Source organism: Cetorhinus maximus, chromosome 10 (genome assembly GCF_964194155.1).
Source record: "Cetorhinus maximus chromosome 10, sCetMax3.hap1.1, whole genome shotgun sequence".
Taxonomy (NCBI): domain Eukaryota; kingdom Metazoa; phylum Chordata; class Chondrichthyes; order Lamniformes; family Cetorhinidae; genus Cetorhinus; species Cetorhinus maximus.
This window is the reverse complement of record NC_135888.1, coordinates 125,221,567-125,241,828: the sequence shown is the minus strand read 5'-3', so window position 1 is coordinate 125,241,828 and position 20,262 is coordinate 125,221,567. Positions and strand designations below refer to the sequence as shown.

At 43.0% G+C, this 20,262-nt stretch overlaps 1 protein-coding gene across 1 annotated transcript in view; it reads left to right on the top strand.

Moving 5' to 3' along the window:
- LOC144685991 (cationic amino acid transporter 2-like) overlaps positions 1-20,262 on the top strand; it is a 63,178-nt gene that overhangs the window by 26,874 nt on the left and 16,042 nt on the right. Inside the window, exons 5-8 of the mRNA XM_078551087.1 lie at positions 4,183-4,348; positions 5,262-5,398; positions 10,961-11,183; positions 11,996-12,132. Of these exons, the coding sequence (XP_078407213.1) occupies positions 4,183-4,348; positions 5,262-5,398; positions 10,961-11,183; positions 11,996-12,132 (663 nt within the window). The remainder of the gene's footprint in view (positions 1-4,182; positions 4,349-5,261; positions 5,399-10,960; positions 11,184-11,995; positions 12,133-20,262) is intronic.

The window sequence follows — 20,262 nt, the reverse complement described above, 5'->3', positions numbered from 1 at the left end:
AATACTCTAGCTGTGACCTAACCAGCATTTCATATAGCTCCAGCATAACCTCCCTGCTCTTATATTCTATTCCTCGGCTAATAAAGGTAAGTATCCCATATGCCTTCTTAACCACCTTATCTATCTGTCCCATTACCTTAAGGGACCAGTGGACATGCACACCAAGATCCTTCTGATCCTTGGTACTTCCCAGGGTTCTACCATTCATCGTGTATCTCAGTGCCTTGTTTGTCCTGCCCAAGTGCATCACTTCACACTTATCCGAATTAAATTCCATTTGCCACTTATCAGCTCATCTGACCACCCCATCTATATTCTTCTGTAATCTAAGGCTATCCTCCTCACTATTTACCACCCCACCAATTTTCATGACACCCGCGAACTTACTGATCAACCCTCCTACGTTTAAGTCTGAATCGTTTATATATACCACAAACAGCAAGGGACCCAACACCGATCCTCGTGGAACCCCAATGGACACATCATCCAGTCACAAAAACACCCCTCGACCATCACCCTCTGCTTCCTGCCACTCAGCCAATTCTGGATCCAATTTGCCAAATTACCTTGGATCCCATGGGCTCTTATCTTCGTTATCAGTCTCCCACGCAGGACCTTATCAAAAGCCTTGCTGAAGTCCAAGTAGACTACGTCAAATGCATTGCCCTCATCTACATACCTGGTCACCTCTTCGAAAAATTCAATCAAGTTGGTCAGACATGACCTCCCCTTAACAAAACTATGCTGACTGTGCTTGATTAATCCCTGCCTCTCCAAGTGTAGATTAATTCTGTCCTTCAGAATTGCTTCCAATAGTTTCCCCACCACTGAGGTTAGACTGACTGGCCTGTAGTTCCCTGGTTTATCCCTTCGTCCCTTCTTGAATAACGGTACCACATTGGCTGTCCTCCAGTCCTCTGGTGCCTTTCCTGTGGCTAGAGAGGTATTGAAAATTATTGCCAGCAGCCCTGCTATCTCCTCCCTTGCCTCACTCAACAGCCTGGGATACATTTCATCCGGGCCTGGAGATTTATCTACTTTTAAGCCTGCCAGACCATTATCTGCCTTTCTATGCTAATTTATTTAATTATATCACAGTCATTTTGCCTGATTTCCATACCCACGTCATCCCTCTAACTTGTGAACACCGACACAAAGTATTCATTTAGAACCCTGCCTACGTCTTCCGGCTCCACACACAAATTACCATTATGGTCCTTAATGGGCCCTAGTCTTTCCCTAGTTATCCTCTTACTCTTAATGTACTTGTAAAATAACTTTGGATTTTCCGTTATTTTACCTGCCAATGTTTTTTCATGCCCCCTTTTTGCTCTCCTAATTTCTTTTTTAAGTTCCCCCCCAACACATTCTATACTCTAGGGCTTCTGCTGTTTTGAGCCCTCGGTATCTGCCATAAGCCTCCCTTTTTCTCCTTATCCAACCCTGTATATCCCTCAACATCCAGGGTTCCCTGGATTTGTTGGTCCCAACCTTTGTCTTTACTGGAATATGTTGGCTCTGTACTATTTCCTTCTTGAGCGAGTCCCACTGCACTGATGCAGATTTACCTAAAAGTAGCTGCTCCCAGTCCACTCTAGCCAAATCATATCTGATCTTATTAAAATCGGCCTTCCCCAAATTTTGGACTGATTTCTGGCCCAGCCTTGTCATTTTCCATAACAACCTTGAATTATGATCACAATCTGGAAAATGCTCCCCCACTGATACCTCTACCACTTGCCCAGCTTCATTCCCAAAAATTAAGTCCAGGACCACCCTCTCTCTTGTAGGACCTTCTATGTACTGGCTTAAAAAGCTCTCCTGGATGCATTTTAAGAATTCTGCTCCGTCTAAACCTATCACACTATGACTAACCCAGTTAATGTTGGGGAAGTTGAAACCCCCACTATTATTACCCTATTATTTTTACACTTCTCTGAAATTAGCCTACATATCTGCTCTTCTATTTCTCTCTGGCTGTTTGGGGGCCTATAGTACACTCCCAGCAATCTGATTGCTTCCTTTTTTGTTTTTCAGTTCTACCCTTATGGCTTCATTTGAGGAGCCTTCTAAGATGTCATCCCTCCTTACTGCTGTAATTGATTCCTTGATCAATACTGCAATACCCAGTCCTCTTTTACCCTCTTCCCTGCCTCACCTGAAGACCCTATATCCTGGAATATTGAGCTGCCAATCCTGCCCCTCTCTCAACCATGTCTCTGTGCCAGCAATAACATCATACTTCCATGTGTTAATTTGTGCCCTCAGCTCATCTGCTTTATTTGTCAGACTCCTTGCATTAAAATAAATGCCATCCAACCTTGCCAAACTCCCTTGTGCCTTAACTGGCCTATAATTTCTGTGCTTTCCAGGCTCACTTGCCCTCTCTTCTAATTTTGGCTGTGCATCTCCCCCTGCTGAACCTCCTCTCAGGATCCCACCCCCCTGCTAAGTTAGTTCAAACCCTCCCCAACAGCACTGGCAAACCTTCCTTCAAGGATGTTGGTCCCATTCTGGTTCAGGTGCAACCCGTCCGCCTTGTACAGGTCCCACCGCCCCCAGAAATGGTCCCAATGTCCCAGAAATCTAAAGCCCTCCCTCCTGCACCACCTCTTCAGCCACACATTCATCTGGACTAACCTCCAATTTCTATACTCACTAGTGTGTGACACCAGAAGTAACCCAGAGATTACTACCTTTGAGGCCCTGTTGTTAAATCTGTTTCCTAGCTCCCTAAATTCTGCTTGCAGGACCTCATCCATCTTTCTACCTATGTCATTGGTACCAATATGTACCATGGTCTCTGTCTGTTTGCCCTCCCCTTTTAGAATGCCCTGCAGCCGTTCAGTGATAGCCTTGACCCTGGCACCAGGGAGGCAACATACCATCCTGGAGTCAGGTCTACAGCCGCAGAAACGCCTGTCTGTTCCCCTTACTATCGAGTCTCCTACCACTATCGCTCTTCCCCCCTTTTTCCTCCTCCTCCCCCCTCCCCGCCCCGTGCAGCTAAGCCCCTCACAGTGCCATGAGCATGGCTACACTCCCCAGAGGAACAGTCACTCTCACCATTTTCCAACACAGAAAAACGGTTCTTGAGCGAGATGCACCCTGGAGATTTCCTGACTACCTGCCTGACACCTTTCTTCTGACTGATGGTCACCCATTCCCTCTCTGTCTGCACTTCCATAAGCTGTGGGGTGACCACATCTAAAAACGTGCTATCCACGAAACTCTCAGCCTCGCAGATGTACCTCAGTGTCTCCAGCTGCCGCTCAAGCTCTGAAACACAGACCTCAAGTAGCTGCAGCTGGTGGCACTTCCTGCACATGTGGTCGCTCAGAGCGCAAGGAGCATCTAGGACTTCCCACATGTTGCAGGTGGTACATAACACGGGACTGAGCTGCCTTGCCATGCCTCTAGTTGAAAAAAACCCCTTACTTTAAGTTAAAAACAGTTTTAAAAAAAGTCGAATTATTTGTACTTTAAATAAAATCTAGAACCCTTGCCTTTCCTTAGCTTAATCTATTTTAAACTGGAGAAGAGCTGGAGAAAAAAACTGGAGAAAAACACTTACCCACTACTCACCAATCAGCTCTGACCTTTGTGCTGACATCACTTTTTGAAGCTTCCCTTCGCTCGCGCTGGTTCTGATCTCTCCACCGCTCTCTCGCGCCGTCTTGTGATGTCATTCTTGTTATTTTCAACAAGAACTGACTGCAGGACACACTTCCCTGTCTTGAATATACTCAATGACTGAGCCTCCACAGCCCTCTGGAGTGGAGAATTCCAAAGATTCACCTTTGAGTGAAGAAACTCCTCCTCATCTCAGTCCTAAATGATCTGCCCCTTATTCTGAGCCTGTGTCCCCTGGTTTTAGATGCCCCAGGCAGGAGAAACATCCTTTGTGCATCTAACCTGCCAAGCCCTGTCAGAATTTTACATGCTTCAATGAGATTACCTCTCATTCTCCTAAAGTACATGAAGGAGAAAGGAATAGACGGCCATATTGATAGGGGGAGATGAGGTAAAGTGGGAGAAGGCACGTGTGGAGCATAAACACTGGAATAGAGCAGTTGGACTAAATGGCCTGTTTCAGTGCTGTAAAATTATGTATAACTTTATGTATCAAAGTGCCCTCATGAACAGATAACTGGAATGTTCTTCACACCCTCTCCTTTTTAGGTCTCCTGTCATTTGGTGCAAAAGAATCAACAACAGTAAATAAAATCTTTACAGCTATTAATGGCCTTGTGCTTGTGTTTGTCATTGTTGGAGGTTGCATTAAAGGAAACAGTTATAACTGGAGCATTGATGCTGACATGCTGTTGAACATCACTGCAGAAACACGGTATGTGCTAACAGGTGTGGAGTGAATGTGTGCCAAGGCAATGGGTCATTTTCTCCGTGCATGTGTAAAAGTTATAAAATCTCAATGGGTGGAGCTCTATTGACATTCCATTCACATTTTACCACTGCCACCTTGAATGAATCTTTGCTATTGCTTGAAAAATACTTGATAAGCTGTCAGTATTTTCACAAATATGAGCAAAAATTAACATATAATAAATAGTTGAAGGGGGAAAATCTGTAGGGATATAGGGATTGAGCAGGGGATTGGGAATAACTGCATTGATCTTTGAAAGAGCTAGCACAGACTAAATGGGCCAAATAGTTCCTTCTGTGTTGTATTATTCTGTGATTCTATGATAATGCTCAGAATCGATGTAACTTTCCTTGGCTAATTCAGCTTCTTCGCCACTGGAAGTGCTAACGCTTTCTGCATGGGATTCACAGGTGCCAGCTGCCTCCCACTAACATAAACAAGGGACACTACTTTAACTGTGCCCTTTGCATGTCGTTGAACCACTCAGGTTCCAGGCCCCAGGTTCCCTGGTCTGAGCTTGCTGGCTGGAGAATTACATTTGACGCCAAGTGCCGATGATAACATAGGAGAGAAAAAAAGAAATGGTTAGGGTTCTACTTCAGATCGCTGTCCAGTGAAAATGCACCTTGTGGACTTCAGCTGAGGACAAGATCTTGCTCAATCATGGTGGTACCTGTAGCTAAATAGCTTGCTGATGCTCGCTGTCTAAATTCACACACAAAGAGTAGCCATTTGGCTGATGTATTTATTGGAGGGCTGCTATCACCTGTGAGACCATACCACAGCATGGGTTACAGGAGAGAGGGGGAGAACATGATTTAAAGAAAGGATGCTTTAGTGTACATTGTGTGCTTATATGTTCTTTTATGTTCTTTAGAAATCTGTCCTCAACTGTAAACATAACCAGTGATTATGGAGCAGGAGGGTTCATGCCATACGGATTCGGTGGCACTCTGACTGGTGCTGCCACTTGTTTCTATGCGTTTGTAGGGTTTGATTGCATTGCAACTACAGGTAAGTTCTTTTGGAACTAAATAGGAAACTACAACTGCCAGCTATCTGAAATAAAAGCAGGTTTTGAACACCGCTGCCATGCCCAGTAAAAGGCAAGTCATATTCATAACTTTAAACATGGAATGTGCTTGTATGGAAACTTTTGGAAGAGCTTTATTTATTTAAAAATGGACAGATTAACTATTAAGATGGTTGCCAAGGGGATCAGGTAACCTTTGCAACTTCAACACAGCTTATTAAGATTCCAGAAAGTTTCCAATTGAATCATAATGGGTGGGGTCTCCCCTTTGAATGGACATTCCAAGATAGCACTCTGTTGTGGAATTAACACCTGCCTTTGTTCAAAGCTTGCTCTAAAACAGACTTCTAGACTCTGTGTCCAGGTTTGCAATACAACAAAGGATAACTGATGAGACCAGTTGTCTACAAGTTAAGTGTATAAGATCATCATCTACTTTCCATTGTATATCAATGGCTGTTGACCATGTGACTGAAACTGGTTCTCTCATACTGAAATCCTTTTATCCCAAAACCCAGAAGAGATCAGGTCAGTCTGCAGGATAACATTGACAAGACAATAGTTGCATAGGAAGGCTCTGCCACCTTTGCCTCTTAAGAACCGAGAGGCTTAAAATACTTTTTTTTTAAAGCCTTCCAGCCTGATTCTAAAACTCCAAGTTCACCTGTAAAGAAATTGGACATCCTGATACAACAGCTACAAATGCCTGTCAAACATTCTTCTCTTTGAAGGAATCCTGCAGTATTTCTGATATTTGACCCCGGCTGTCTGAGCTTATCTGAAATACAATTCAGGAGTGGGAAAAGCTTCTTTCCTCCCTTCTTCACTGGACACCCTTCTTTTTTTTTAATACTGGTACAAGTGCATTATCTTCTTTAATTGCATCTTTCTGGAGTGTGTGGTGTATGACTGACATTGCATTTCAATCTTTGGGGGTGAGTGTGTGAATAAACAATTTTATTTGTTTAAACCCACAAAAGTCTGCTACTGGTGCTTTTAAATTGATTGCACACTAACATGAGGTTTAGAAACACACACAACTATCTTCTCAAAATGAAACCACACTGATTACGGACAGAAGGGAAGAAACTAGGGGTTTATCTCTCCTCCCCTGTCCGTAACATCAGGTGTGGTAGCAAAGTGATTATATTGCTGGACCACATTATGATTTAGAGACAAAAATAAAAATCCCACAATGATAGTTAGGGTATTTAAATTCGATTAATTAAATAAATCTAGAATTAAAAAGCTTGTCTCAGTAATAGTAAACATGAAACAATGATTGTCATAAAAACCCATTTGGTTCACCAATGCCCTTTACTGAGAGAATTCCGCTGTGCTTACATGGACTTCCTTTTATGTATCTCCAGACTTAAGGCAATGTGGTTGACTTTAAATGCTGTTTGAAATGGCCTAACAAGCCATTCAGTTGTCTCATGGGCAGATAGGGGTGGGCAATAAATGTTAGCCTTGCCAGCAATGCCCATATCCTTCGAATGAATTTAAAAAAGCAATGTTTAAAAGAAATATGCAGTATGTTAACATTTTGCATGAGACTCTTCATCAGAACGATGGCTGGGACTTTTCTGATCCTGCTCATGGCAGGAATTGTCACGGGTGGGATGGAAAATCTGACGGACCAGCCAAAGGTGCGTTGACTTCGGACGGGAATTTCCCCTCCCGCGGTGGGCGGAACCTGAATACCCTGGCCAGTGATGACAAACGGGCCCATGAACCTGCTACGAATTGGCTTTGTTTTCCATTTAAATTTGTTTATAGTGCATCTTTCTTACGTTCGTCTCTGATGAATTTCTTCTGGTCTCACAGGTGAGTGCGTCGGCTATGAACAACCCTCCATTGTCGATGTTTCTCTTCACTACTAGGGATAAGCCAGCACAGACTATAAGAGCTTTTACAAGTCTGTAAGAAGGAAGGAGAGAGCTAAAGTAAAAGTTGGTCCCTTAGAGGCAGTGACACAAGATATTATCATGGCGAATGAGGAAGTGGCACAGGCATTGAACAAATAATTGGTAAAAACAAAAAACTACTGCGGATGCTGGAAATCCAAAACAAAAACAGAATTACCTGGACAAACTCAGCAGGTCTGGCAGCATCGGCGGAGAAGAAAAGAGTTGACGTTTCGAGTCCTCATGAAGGGTCATGAGAACAAATAATTGGTGTCTGTCTTCACAGCAGCAGCACAAATTATATACCAGAAATATAAGATAACCATGGGGCGAATAAGAATGAGTAACTTAAGATTGCTAATATCAGTAGCAAAAATGTGTTGGAGAAACTTAAGGGACTAAAACTTGACAAATCCCCAGGACTAAATGTCCTACATCCTAGCGTTCTAAAAGACGTAGCTGCAGAGATAGTGGATGTGCTGGTTATGATCTTCCAAATTTCTCTAGATTCTGAAATGGTCCCAACAGATTGGAAGTTAGAAAATTTAACAGCTCTATCCCTGAAAGCAGGGAGAGAGATAACAGGGGAAACAAGCCAATTGGCTTGACATCAGTCAGCTGGAAAATGCTGGAATCTATTATGAAGAAAATCTCTACACTTAGAAAATCATGGTATGATCAGATAAAGTCATCATGGTTTTACGAAAAGGAAATAGTGGCCGGAATTTTATGCTCCCCCACTGGCGGGTGAGGGGAGCATGAAATTGAGGGGACAGTATATGCTCCGGGTGCCCGCCCACCCCAACCACACAGCAATTTTACGTTGGGACGGGCAAGGCCTTGGACAGGAAGCCTGCCCTTGCACCAATTGAGGCCCTTAAGTAGCCAATTAATTGCTACTTAATGGCTGTTTCCCGCCCAGCCTCAATTTTTAGGCTGGTGAGAAGATTGAACCTACATGAGAGAAGGTCGATAAACAACAAAGTTACATCTCAGGCCGGTGGGAGGGGCTGGGGGGGTGGGCGCCTCCATTAGAAGCTCCCTTCTGAAGTCAGGCATCCCCCCCATTAAGGTCTGGTGGCCTCCTGGCCTCCGTCCCCCCTTCCCCGGCCTCTCCCCTAAGATCCGTTCGTGTCCTCCCCAGGCCTTTCCTACCCTCACTGCCCTGGGACCCCTTGAACTTACCTGGACCTCTGGTTCCCAGACTTAGGCTCTGACATCCTCCTGCATTTATTCTTCTGTTCACTGCAACGCTGTTGCTGCAAGGACTGGAGAGCTGCTGCTGGCAACTCTCTAAGATGACACTTCCTCCTGAGTGAGGGGCAGAAGTCCCACCTGCAGACACTTAACGCTCATTGGAGTGCAAATTGGCTGTGGGCACTCAGAGTTGGTAGGGATGTGTTCCTCGTCGATTCTTTGGATGGTGGGAAGCAAGACCCAGGGCAGTGTTTCACAATGTTGTCAGTTTTTGGGGATATAACTCTAATAGTTGTCTGGGCTCTCTGCCAAGCCTCATTATGTATGCTTGGCTGAGATCCCAGGCAGCCATTAGAGTACCAAAACACCTGAGTCTCAGAGAAAACATTATTTGATTTCCAGCTCAGAGTCTCCGATCTCTGCTGTCAGTTTCACAATGTTTGTTTACACAAATTTACTCAAGGTTAACTGGTTTCAAGAATTTCTGGTTTTTGTTACTGTTATTTTAAAGGTTCTGGACGAGAGGGCACTTTTATTAGCTTGTAGCGAAATGACTTATTTCAACACAGGAGAAAGTTATGAAAAAATTACATTTTTAAAGCATCTTTTTATCCCACTATGCACTGTAAGATTCATTGGTTCTAGACAGTGTATAGTGGTTCAGTAGTCATTCAAGTGCCATAGCTAGGCATAGGGGGCATGACCGACTGTAGGTTGTGGGTGGAAGGGCAGAGCTCGGCATGGGGGCATGAAGGGCCATTTGGGGGTCTGTGGAAGAGCAGGGGTTGGCATAGGGAGTGTGAGGGCCCATGCGAATGGACGTGGGCATGAGGTATCATGGGTGGGGCCTAGGGAGCTTTTGGAGGGTGAGGGGGGTGTGAGGGATGAGGGCTGGAGGGCCTTTGTGTTTTCATTTTAAATGGAACAAAATCCAAGTGTAGCAAGGCGAGACTTTTAAACAGCCCGGCTCTGCACCCGACAGCCCCTGTGGCTGCCTCCAACCTTCTTCCCGGGTTGGCTGGCCCAACTCCAGCCTGTACCCATCTCCGCCTCTGCCCCGCCGCTCCCCCCCCCCACCCCACCCTCCCCACCAACATCAATAAAGATCCTGCTTTGAGGGCATTTTTTCCTGAGGCCGATGGGCCAAACTGGGATTTTTCCCACCTCCCACTAGCCACCTCAAGGATGAAAATCCCGGTCTTAGTCTCCATATTTAAGAAGGGATACATTTGCGTTGGGGGTGGTACATTGAAACTCTTTCGAGTTATCAACAGTCACAGATTGCAACTCTCTCGAGTACAGTCACAGTTCTTGGTTTCCAGGAGTGGGACATGAACCGATGCACTAGGTTTATTCCTTGGATGAGAGGGCTGTCCTATAATGAGAGGCTGAGTAAATTGGGCTGATACTCCATGGACTTTAGAAGAATGAGAGATAATCCCATTGAAACATAAAAGATTCAAAGGGGATTCGTAGGGTAGACAGTGAGAGTTTTTTCCCCCTGTCTGGTTAACCTAGAATAACGGAGGGGGGATTGGAGGTGGGAGGGGTGCACAGTCTCAGAATCAAGGGGTGATCATTGAAGAATGAAATGAGGAAAGAATTCTTCACTCAGAGGGTTGTGAATCTTTAGAATTCTCTATCCCAGAGGAAGCTCCATCATTCAATATATTTATGGCTAAAATAGACAGATTTTTAGTCTCTCAAGGAATTAAAGGAATGGGGTGTGGGTGGGAAAGTGAAGTTGAAGCCATGGATCAGCCATGATCGTGTTGAATGGTGGAGCTGGTTCGATGGGTCACAGGGTCTACTTCTGCTCCTATTTCTTTCATTATGTTCGTATGTTACCCAGCGAATGCTCACCAGCCAGATTCCATTCTTCTCTGTACAAGTCAATATTTAGTCTTGAATTATACATCCACTTAGCCCCTCTCATGAACTGTAATTGTGATTGGGAATTCAGTGGAGTAGGTGTGCAGAGGATGGACTTTATCTATTTTAAATACACGTGCAATGAAGCCATCCCAATGGAAATGCACTGACCGCGTTGTCTGAAATAATCCTTTAATTTATTGATGGTAAATTAAGCTTTTTTCAGGTCCTTTCACTACTGACGTAGCAACATTTTTAAAGTTGTTATTTTGCTATGATGGTTACACTAGAAAAGAGAGTGCAATTATCGTGGTTGTGGTTGTGGTCCATGGTAGTTATTTGTGAACACAGTATTGGGTGTTTGTAATCTCAGCCTGTGGATCTGCATTTTATTGGTTAAATTGGGAGTGGGGGTGGGGGTGGGGGGTCACAATGCGGTCTATTGACAGATCCTTCATTTGTTGAAGGAAATGTTTGTGAAGGGAAAAGGATGTTCAAAAGAACTAGAAGGAATCTCATGCTATTTTGCGCTGTTGTATTCTGATTTTTAAAAATTATTTCCCCCAGGTGAGGAGGTGAAAAATCCCCAGAGGTCCATTCCCATTGGTATTATAGCTTCTCTTCTCATTTGCTTCTTGGCCTACTTTGGAGTTTCTGCTGCCCTTACACTTATGATGCCTTACTACCTCCTTGATACGAAAAGCCCACTCCCTGGGGCCTTTGAGTATGTTGGATGGAGTGCTGCAAAATACTTTGTAGCTGTGGGCTCCCTGTGTGCACTTTCAACAAGGTATTGTATGAAAAGAATACAGTTCGTTGCTTAATCTAATGTAATTGTCAATTTAAATCACTATTTTTGGCATCTCAAGACTCTTGTTCTTCAAGTGCATTAACAGTGCATATTGTTTCTTGCATTACATATTCAAGAAATGCATTTATTACTGTACTTTATACACTAGACTTGTATATATTGTGCTAAATCACATGTCGACCCATATTGCCCTCTTTTGCCCATTTGCAAACCATTGCAAAAAGGGTGCCGCATGTAAACTACCATAAGACTGTCCTTTCATTTAATTCCCCCAAAGCTGCATTATTATCATCATCTTAAAATTTAGTTCACTGTGTTTATAAACTGCTGACATATATATACTATAGGGGGATGGGAAAAAAACTTTGTTAATTGCTTGTTAATACTACAATGCCCTTTTTGCATCCTTTCCATAATGTAGGCTTAATTTGAAAGGAGATAAATTCTCTTCCATTAAGGCCTGAAGTTGTTCAATAGTTTATATTTTCCACTGTGTATAAAGTTAAATAAAAGTTTTTTTCATCAAGTAGTAATTGGAAAGTAAGTAAATTTACGATTCATCTTTGCACACACACTTAGGAAAGTAGTGGACCTGTCTGAGGCCCCTTGTTCATGGAATAAACATTATATTCAACAGTTTCCTATGCAGTGTTCTCCATTCATCCATCAGTGTCATCCAATTCTGTTATATGTACTTGTACTGACTGGCAAGAAATTTGGTGAGCACTAGCTGTCTCTCATTTTCTTTTTAGTCAGCATTTTGTTTTTAATTCTGATTTATTTCTCCACAGCCTGCTGGGCTCCATGTTCCCTTTACCTCGCATCCTGTTTGCTATGGCGAGGGATGGTCTACTGTTTGAGGTTCTAGCAAAATTAAGCAAGCGTCAGACTCCAGTTGTGGCCACAACAATTGCAGGAAGCGTTTCTGGTAAGAGGCATCATTTTTTTTAACCTTATTCAGGCTGAATAATTTCAAGTATTATTTGGATCAAAATGTAATCTACCGCCTCTTGGTGTTTAACAATTACAATGCGTAAATGAAGGAGAATATTTCTAATGCTGTACTTCCAGCATTGTGCAGCGAAATCTATGGAAAGGGGTTTCGGACCCCACTGTGGTGAGAACGGAAGTTGTTAGGGGCCCAAGAATATGGGAGTCAGCCAGTGTGATAGTTGCTGCCCCCATTCCCGGCACCAGCCATTTTGTTGCAGGAGTGGGTAGCTTGTTATATTTGTTAAGAAACTTGTTAACTCAAATTAAAGGAGACCAAGCTGAATTTCCTACTTGTCTTCCAGTTTCCAACACTGGCGGGGGAGACAATTTAGGTTCCCTGAGGCGGGCAGCTGACAGCAGGCCAAGGGGAGAGGGCATGCTCCAGGCAGGCCTAGAGGCCCTCCCTGCCTGCCTGGGCACAGGTGTAGCCACATGCTGTGTTGTAGATGGGCTCCCCTCCATAACACTTGTGGCCTGGTTACAAGAGCCATGGGCAGGAATTTTAGGCCCCGACATGATCTGGAATGGAGGCAGAGAAGGCCCGAAAATACCAGAACCGGCTGGCGTGCTGGTTTCCTGATCCCGTTCCTGGCACCACCATAGAACCATGGAAAAGTTATGGTACAGAAAGAGGCCATTCAGCCCATCATGTTTGCGCCAACCAAAAAAGGGAAAAGAGAAACCAGCCGCTCATTTTAATCCCACTTTACAGCACCTGGTTCGTAGCCTTGCAGGTTACAGCACTTACAGATCCAGGTACCTTTTAAATGAGTTGAGCATTTCAGCCTCAACCACTGTGGTAATCTGATGTGTAATATACCCTTTAGAAGAATGTTATAATTGAAGATCACATGATTTTAGTACCCAATAGAAGAGTAGCACAGGCTACCTTAGTAGTCAGTGGTCAGTAGGAGTAGTCTAGAGTTCGAGCCTGTAATGTAGAGGCAGCGTTTGAGTTGTAAGCCCCCCAGTGTAACTTCTGAGTTCCTTTGTAAATAAATAGAATGTGTTCTACATAAGAACTATCTGCTGATCTCTGTCTATGGTACCAATTTGGTCATCCCAAAACAAGCGTGCCACCCGGATCCATTAATCTAACTCAACTAAGAACCAGGATCCAACAAACTGGCGATGAGAGAAAAAAGCAAGAAAAAGTGATAAAGGAATTCAAGTGAACCAAAATTGGGCCATACATCACACGGTATTTGTAAGTAGAATTTCTATCCTAATCGTCGAAGCAGTCTCCTCAAAGCATGCTACAGTTCGGAAGACTTGATTCTTTTGACCCAACTGTGGACGATTGGTCTCATTATGCTGAATGCCTTGCATTCTTTTTCCAAGCTCACGGCATTGCGGGGGAGGAGAAGAGGCGAGCGATCCTCTTATCCACGTGTGGGAGTAAGACCTATGGATTGATTCAAAGTTTGACAGCACCCAGTGCCCTGGGTTCAAAAAGTTTGGATGACTTAGCGAACCTTGTGAAGAGAACCAGCTCAAACCCTCGGTAACGATACAAACGGTCCAAATTTATTTCAAGAAATAGAGCCCCAGGGGAGACTGTTGCGTGTTATGTGGCAAGCCTGAAACAGTTAACAAAATATTGGCACATCTATAAATGATATGCTTTGAGATCATTTGGTGTGTGGTATAAATGAAGATACGATTCACAAGAGGTTACTTTCTGAAACAAATTTGGATTTTCAGAAGGACTGGCCACGGAAAGCACGAGGAACTCGAAAGCCATACAGGGAGCACAAACTGGCGCCATCCTCCATGTTCGGTGGGGATCCCCAGCCAAAAAGGGCACAAAAATGTGCAGCTCTGATGTGAAGTGGAAAGCAGCCACCGCTTGCAGACAAATAAAAAGAAATGACGTAGCAGCAAAAACATGGAATAATGGTAACAGAAGTGAAAGCAGACAAGCCTGTAATGAATGGAAATTTAAAAAAATCGACTGTTTTTACTGTCATCGAAATGGACACCTCATGAGACAATGCAAGGATACAATCAGGCAGATTTTCAATCAAAAGAAAAAACCCTGTGCGATCCGTAACGTAGAAGTGCCTGAAGTAGCAGATTCAGATATTTATTCATTGTATAATTTAAAGGTAGGAAGAGCAGAACCTACCTATGTAACACTGAGGGTGAATGATAGGCCTATCAGAATGGAGGTGGACACAGGGAGCTTCTATTATGGTAATAGGTGAGCATACCTTTAAATACCTGAATTATGGGGAATGCAAATTAAATTTGGAAAAAACAGGTGCCAAATTGAAAACTTACATGGGAGAAGACATAAAATCAAAGGCATAAGCAGGGTTACTGTACAGTATGGAAATCAATCAGTAAAATTACGCTTGATGGTGGTAGCAGGTGAGGGGCCAAGCCTCCTTGGACGAAACTGGTTGAAAGAAATTAAATTGGATTGGATTGAGATCTTCCAGCTGAGAGCCAGTGGGCTACCTGAACTACTACAAAAATACGCCTCAGTTTTCTAAGATGAACTCGGGAAGATCCAGGGACTACAAGAAAAAATTCATGTGGATGCAGATGCTACCCCCTGATTTTTGAAGGCAAGACCAGCACCTTATGCAATGTGGGAAATAGTAGACGCCAAACTGGATGGATTAGAGAAACTGGGAGTTATACAACCTACACAATTCTCAGAATGGGCAGCGCCAATAGACCCCGTACTTAAACCTGTCCAAAATGTTCGAATCTGTGGCGACTACAAATTGACTGTTAATTAAGTAGCTAAGTTGGACAGACACCCTATACCAAAAATTGAAGACTCTATGCTAAGATAGCAGGTGGAACCGCCTACACAAAGCTTGATCTGAGTCATACTTATCAACAATTGGAGTTAGAGAAGGCCTCCCAGAAATTTGTCACAATTAATATACACAAAGGGTTGTACCAATATACCCGTTTGCCTTTTGGTGTATCCTCAGCATGCACCATATTCCAGAGAACAATGGAAAGTTTACTGCAGGGATTGCCTCACGTTGTAGTTTATTTAGATGATGTTCTGGTGGCAGGAATCACTGAAAAGGAGCATTTGGCAAACTTGGAAGAAGTTTTGAAATGTTTTTCAGAGGTGGGACTACGTTTAAAAAAAGAAAAGTGCACGTTCCAAGCGAAAGAGGTAACTTATTTAGATCACAGGGTAGATTCACAGGGCCTGCACCCGGTTGAGGAAAAGGTGAGAGCCATTAGAGAGGTACCTGTGCCAAAGAACACCTCCGAGCTCAAATCATTATTGGGGATGATTAATTATTATGGACGCTTCTGCTTAATTTGTCGATAGAACTGGCACCCCTAAATTACCTACTCAAGAGAAAAAATTGGTCTTGGCAAACACCACAGAACGAAACTTTCACAAAGGTGAAACAACTGTTAAACTCATCCACCCTATTAATACATTTTGACCAAGGAAAAAAGTTAGTTTTGCCATGTGACGTTTCACCCTATGGAGTGGGAGCAGTGCTCTCCCATCGAATGGACGATAGATCAGAATAACCTATTGGATATGCATCAAGAACACTCAACACAGTGGAAAATGGATACTCAAAGATAGAAAAAGAAGGTTTATCAACCATCTTTGGTGTCACGAAATTTCACCAGTAGATACACAGTTGTCATTTTACTATCGTTTTGAACCACAAGCCTTTGCTAGGATTGTTCAGTGAGGACAAGGCTATACCACCTATAGCCTCAGCAAAAATACAGAGATGGGCATTTATCCGGGCAACGTATGAGTATACTTTCACCCACAGGCCTGGAAATCAGATTGTAAACGCTGATGCACTTAGTCATTTGTCTTTGAAAGAAAATGAAGATGTTCCAGTTCTTTAAGAACTCATTTTATTATTGAACTTCTTAGCTTCATCCCCAGTATGTGCTAGACAGATCAGGGACTGGACAAGTTGAGACCCAGTCTTCTCCAAAGTACGAGAACAAGTTTGTCATGGTTGCTCACCAGAACAGGAATCTAATGAAATAAAAACGTATTTTCACAGAAGATATGATATAACCAGCCAGGATGGTATCTTATTATGGGGAGCTCATGCAATTTTTCCTCCAAAAGGACAAAAGCCTTTGTTAACTGACCTACATAGTGCACATCTAGGTATTTCCTGAATGGATGGAAAAATAGAGAGCTTAGTAAGAAGTTGTATGCAGTGTCAGCAAGTGCAAAAGTTACCGTCAACAGCTCCATTGCACCCTTGGGAGTGACCAGGTAGGCTATGGGTGTGATTACAGATTGACTATGTAGGACCTTTTATGGGAACAATGTTTCTCCTTATTGTTGACGCTCACTCAAAATGGATGGACATATATGAGGTGAAGCCACCAACATCTTCTGCCACAATTGACAAGCTACGTCAAACTTTCTCCATCAACGGACTACCAGAAGTGGTCATATCAGTTAATGGCATGGCATTTATGTGTATTGAATTTCAATGGTTTATCAGCCTCAACAGTATCACTCATGCAAAAACTTCACCTTACCACCCTTCTTTGAATGGACTGGCTGAGAGAGCAGTTCAAACATTCAAAACAGGCATGAAGAAATTAACCGGAGACTCCATAGCAACCAAGCTAGCACATTTTCTTTTCCATTATAGGACTACCCCTCACACCTGCGGAATTGTTGATGAAACGCTGTCTCAGAATGAGATTGAGCTTAATAACACCAAATTTAGGGGGGAAAGTGGAAAGGAGTCAGGGAAGTCAGAAAACTGGACATGACTGGCATAGTCGTGACAGAAAGTTTACCGTAGGAGAGATGATATATGTGAAAAATTTTGGAGAAGGACCCAAGTGGTTATCAGGTGAAATAAGTGCAGAGTGGACCTTTTTCTTACCATGTGAAAGTGAAAGACCAAGTCATATGGAAACAAATAGATCATATAAGGAGGAGAGAAACAAAGTATCAGGAAATGATTTCTTCAGTGTTCACAACTGTGTCAACATCTCCTGTTGAAAGAACTCAACTGAGTACAGATGTGTCTATTGTACCTGCAAGAGTTGAGGAAACAGATTTGCAGGTGCCCGCCAAAGAACCTGATGTTCAGACAACACCAGAAAAGGAGGTTCCTGACAAAGCATCTGAAGCTGTAGAGCTGAGATGTTCTACATGCATAAGGGAACCCCCAGAAAGAATGAATTTGTAAATTGCTTATCTGTGTAAATAATTTGCTATTTTGAGAAAAATTGTAATTGTAACTGTGAAGTGTATTTCTGAGTAAAGGGGAAGGGATGTGGTAATCTGATGTGGAATATACCTTTAAGAAGAATGTTATAATGGAAGATCACATGATCTTAGTATGCAGTAGTAGAGTAGTGCAGGCTACCTTAGTAGTCTAGAGTTAGAGTCTGTAAAGCAGAGACAGGGTTTGAGTTGTAAGCACACAAATGTAACTGCTGAGTTCCTTTGTAAATAAATAGAATGTGTTCTACATAAGAACCGTCTGCTGATCTACTCTGTCTATGGTACCAACTTGGCCATCCCGAAACAAGCGTGCAACCCGGATCCATTAGTCCAACTAAACTAAAGACCAGGATCCAACAAAGCTAAGGACCAGGATCCAACAAACATCAACTTATGCAATGAATTTCAGAGGCCTACCACCCTCTGGGTGAAAGATCCTTCAACAAATCCTTCAACCAATCACTTTAAATCTATGCCCCCTGGTAATTGACCCCTCAGCTAGGGGAAACAAGTCGTTTCTGTCTACCCTATCTTGGCCCCTCATCATTTTGTACAACACTGTAGCCTCCTCTGCTCTAAAGAAAACAACCCTAGCCTGTCCAAACTCTCCACATAGCTGCAATTTTCAAGGCCTGGCAATATTCTTGTAAATCTCCTCTGCATTCACTCCAGAGCAATTAGGTCCTTCCTATAATGTGGTGACCAGAACTGTACACAGAATTCCAGCTGTGGAATAACCAGCACTTTATACAGTTCCATCATTACATCCCTGAATTTGTATTCAATACCTCGCCCAATAAAGGAAAGCATTCCATATGTTTTCTTGACCACATTGTCCACCTGTCCTGCCACCTTCAAGGACCTTTGGACATGTCTCTCACTTCCTCAACCCCTCTCAATAACTTCCAATTTATTTAGTATTCCCTTGCTTTGTTTGCCCTCCCTAAATGCATTACCTCACACTTTTCTGGATTGAATTCCATTTGCCACTTCTTCAACCTCTCAACCAAACCATGGAATTGACAACTATCCTCTTCACTATCAACTACACAGCCAATTTATGTGTCATCTGCAAATTTCCCAATCATGCCTCCCACATTTAAATCTAAATCATTAATATATACAACAAACAGCAAGGGCCCCAACACTGAGCCCTGTGGAACACCACTGGAAACCATTTTCCATTCATAAAAACACCCATCGACCATTACCCTTTGTTTCCTGTGAGCCAATTTTGGATCCAACCTGCCACCTTCCTTTGTAACCCATGAAATCTCGCTTTCCTGACTAGTCTGCCATTGGGGACCTTGCCCAATACCTTACTGAAATCTATGTAGACAACATCCACTGCACTACCCTCATCAATCCTCCTTGTTACTTCCTCAAAAAAATTCTATTATGTTAGTAAAACATGATCTTCCCCTAACCAGACCATGCTGACTACCCCTGAATGATCCATGCCTTACTAGGTGACAGATTATCCTGTGTCTCAGAATTGTTTCCAATAATTTGCCCACCACCGAAGTCAGACTCACTGGCCTATAGTTTCCTGGCTTATCCTTCGCACCCTTTTTAAATAATGGTACAATGTTCACAGGCCTCCAATCCTCTGGGACCTCACCTATATTGAGTGAGGATTGGAAAATGATCCTCAGAGCATCCACTATTTCCTCCCTGGCTTCCTTCAACAGCCTGGAATACAATCCATCTGGTCCTAGTTATTTATTCACCTTCAAGGATGCCAGTCCCTCCAGTACTTCCTCTCTCACTATGCTTATTATGTCTAAAATTTCACACTCCTCTTTAACTAGAATGTCTGCATCATCCCTCTCCTTAGTGAAGACAGAGACAGAGAACCCTGTGCACATCTTCTGCATCAAACGGCAAGTTACCATGTACATCTCTGATAGGCCCTACCTTTTCCTTAGTTATTTTCTTGCTCTTAATGTAGTGGTAAAACATCATAGAATTTTCTTTGATTTCACCTGCCAATAATTTTTCGTATCCTCTCTTTGTTATCTTAATTTCTATTTTTACTTCACCCGAGTACTTTCTATACTTCTCTAGGCTTTCTACAGTATTATGTCTTTTGTGACTGTCATAAGTTTTCTTTTTCTGCTTTATCTAGGCCTGTATGCTTCTGGATAACCAGGGGGCTCTAGATTTGGCAGTACCACCATTTTTCTTTGTAGGGACATGTCTACACTGTGCCCATAGAATTTCGCCTTTGAATGCCTCCCACTGATTTGGCACAGTTTTTCTTTCTAATTGCTGTATCAAGTCCACTTTCGTCAGCTCACCTCTCAGCTTTGTAAAATTTGACTTCCCCAAATTTAGAACTTTTACTCCTGTTCTGCCTTTGTCCTTTTCCATAATGATGCTAAATCTAACCATATTATGGTTACTATCTCCAAAATGCTGCTACTTCATCCACTTGCCAAGCTTCATTTCCTAAAACTAAAGCTAGAATTGTGCCCCCTCTCATTGGGCTTGTAACGTGCTAGCTAAAAAAGTTCTCTTGAATGCAGTTCAAGAATTTTGCACCCCTCTGTGCCCTTCACACTGTTTATATCCCAATTGATATTAGGGTAGTTGAAATCCCCAATGGTTACTGTTTTTGCACTCAAAAACCTGTCTACATATTTGCTCTTCAAAGTCCCTTCCACTATTTCGGGATCTACAGTACACTCCTAGCAGTGTGGCTACCCCTATTGATTTCTGAGCTCAGTCCATATGACCTCATTTGATGTTTCATTTTGAATATCAACCCTCCTCAGAGCTGTAATTGATTCTTTAACCAATAATGCTAAACCCCCACAATTTTTATCCCCCTCCCTATCCTGCCTGAAA